General features: G+C 39.5%; 1 protein-coding gene across 3 annotated transcripts in view; it reads right to left on the bottom strand.

Moving 5' to 3' along the window:
• Positions 1 to 2500, bottom strand: part of rps6ka3b (ribosomal protein S6 kinase, polypeptide 3b) — a 36807-nt gene that overhangs the window by 4371 nt on the left and 29936 nt on the right. For all 3 annotated transcript variants that reach the window (XM_034559639.1, XM_034559641.1, XM_034559642.1), the window contains 6 exons: positions 2304 to 2446; positions 1380 to 1450; positions 1054 to 1142; positions 627 to 691; positions 189 to 291; positions 1 to 8 (listed from right to left, as the gene is read on the bottom strand). The exon at positions 1 to 8 is cut by the window's left edge and continues 102 nt beyond it. In XM_034559639.1, coding sequence (XP_034415530.1) covers positions 1 to 8; positions 189 to 291; positions 627 to 691; positions 1054 to 1142; positions 1380 to 1450; positions 2304 to 2446 — 479 coding nt within the window. The remainder of the gene's footprint in view (positions 9 to 188; positions 292 to 626; positions 692 to 1053; positions 1143 to 1379; positions 1451 to 2303; positions 2447 to 2500) is intronic.

Raw genomic sequence — 2500 nt, 5'->3', positions numbered from 1 at the left:
CGGAGAGTCTGAGACACAAGCACAGAAAATAGCTGTTGAACGTCACCGCTCGACAAAATAAAAACAGATTTTATTCAGGATGTAGTTCAGCTTAGTGGTGTGTGAAGAGAGGAGGAGGAGGAGGAGGAGGAGGAGGAGGAGGAGGAGGAGGAGGAGGAGGAGGAGGAGAAGGAGGAGACAGTCGGTACCTCTGGGTGTTTTCGCCGTGAACTCTGGATCAAAATAGAAAGTGTCGTCAGGTCGTCCTGAAGCCGGTTTGAAGGGAGGAGGAATCTCTCTGCGGAAGAGTTTCTACATGGAAGAAGAAACGTTGGACGCAAAGTCAAAGACAAAACAATAAAAGTGATGTTCATACTTAAAGAATGGACAAAAACCGTTGAGCACATGACTGAAAGTTACTACGAGGAACTTTCATAGTGTGGGTTCTGGCGCCCCCTGTGGACCAAAGGGGTAGTGTCTCTGAGCTGAAGGAGGTTCTGGTGATGAGGAGCTTTAGGAAGAACTCTATAGAACCAGACCCTCTTCTCTCTGGTGGTCTGTTTACTGATGGAGGTCTAGAGAGGACCGGGACTCCACTGAGACTGGTTCAGGACCAGTTAAAAAGTTTATTAAATAAAAACACTTACGTTCCAGTCGATGGTGCTGAAGAAATGATGCCTCTTGATCTCCTCCACGCTGTCCGGTCCAGCTCCTGCAAACAAACAAACATCTTTCAGTCCAGCGTTTCATCAAACAAACAAACAAACAAACAGGAGGGAATAGTGACTTTGTTGGGGACTATTTTCAGCGGCGGATGAATCCACAATTGGTGCTTTAGTGAGTATTTTATGTATTTTTAAATGGAGCTCTATGGCACAAAATAAGAAGATAAACTACATATAATCCTTGTTTGTAGACACATTTAAATATCAAGTGGCTCAATGATTGTGTTGTGCTGATCTTTATTTATTTACTCTGTAGATTTTGGGGTCCATTTATCGATAATAACAGGACTCAAAAGGATGTTTGTTAATGTGCGTATTCATGACCAGTTCAGAATAATAACCACGTCACCTAATCTGTTGGAAGGGTTGCGCTTGAAAAGGTTCCTGAGGAGACTCTGAGCTTCCGAACTCAAAAACTGTGGCATTCCCAGCTTGGCCCTGAGGAACACAAACACAAGGAGTGTTGACAAACAAACAAACAAATAAAAACAACAACAACAGGAATAACTGCAGAGAGCTGCAGCGGATTTATTTCAGTCAGCGCTCGGCAGAAGAGTTGGCTCAGCTTTTCATCCTCCAGAGCGTGTGTGTGTGTGTGTGTGTGTGTGTGTGTGTGTGTGTGTGTGTGTGTGTGTGTGTGAATTGGATACGAGTGTTCGGTATGAAGTGTCTTACTTGAGGATCATGGTCATCGTCTCTTTCCGGTCTTTGCCTTGAAACGGCAGCGTTCCCGTCAGCATCTCGAACTGAGAGACAGAAACACGTCCAAAGCTTTAATAAAACTTAACCTTATCCTGCTCGTTTCGTTAAACTTTAACCTTAATTATACCTTTTCTTTGACAAAATATATTCTTAATCTTCTCTTTTATCCTTTACTTGTTTGTTTTTTAGTTTGTTTTTTACTGTTAATAGTATTTTTATTTATTATTTAGAAATGTGTTTCATTAATTAATTTGGACTTATATTTTAATATTTATTATATTTTAATATTTGGTTATATTGTAATATTTTTTTAATGTTGTAATATGTTTTTATATTTTATTCTTTTATCTATTTGCTATTATTATTATTAGTTTATTTCTTTATTATTTCATATTTATTATCATTATTACTACTTGTCCATATCTCCATGTAAAGAGGTATTTAACCAATGTGCATGTACATAAACTGACCTGCTGATCCATTTATGATCTTAATATTTAAATAACCTAAACTGAAAAAAGGAAAAATATATATTTACTTATTTTAAAAAAAAAATCCATATATATATATATATATATATATATATATATATTCAAAAAATTCTACAGTATTTAAATATAGAATAAGTTAAACTTTAAATGCTGTATCATATTCAACCCAAGTTGTTTTTAAAGTGATAAAACTTCATAACACAACGAAGGACATGCTATTTTTTTAAGAATATTGAGGAACATATCAACCAATTCAACGAGAGCTTATTAAAAAGGATTTTTGTGAGCGGTGTTTCTTCAAACAGCAGCAGCTGTCACTCCAGACGCTGCTCCGCTGTGATTGGACGCCTGTGCAAGAGGGGTTGATCCTACTGTAATCAGACTACTCGAGGTCTACTTCCGTTACCATGAGCACGCCGTACGACCACCAGTCGGCGCTGTGCGTGTGTCCTCGCCGGTTCACCACCTCGGGGGCCATGTACTCCACCGTGCCGCAGAAGGAGTAGGCCTTGTTCTCGTGGTCCACGGACTCCTTGCTGAGGCCGAAGTCTGAGGAGGGAGAGACGAGGCTCAGGGCGAATACGTACATTCACACGTTTGAGG

The sequence above is a fragment of the Cyclopterus lumpus genome, chromosome 20 (genome assembly GCF_009769545.1).
Source record: "Cyclopterus lumpus isolate fCycLum1 chromosome 20, fCycLum1.pri, whole genome shotgun sequence".
In the NCBI taxonomy this organism is placed as follows: Eukaryota; Metazoa; Chordata; class Actinopteri; order Perciformes; family Cyclopteridae; genus Cyclopterus; species Cyclopterus lumpus.
This window is presented reverse-complemented; position numbering and strand designations above follow the sequence as displayed.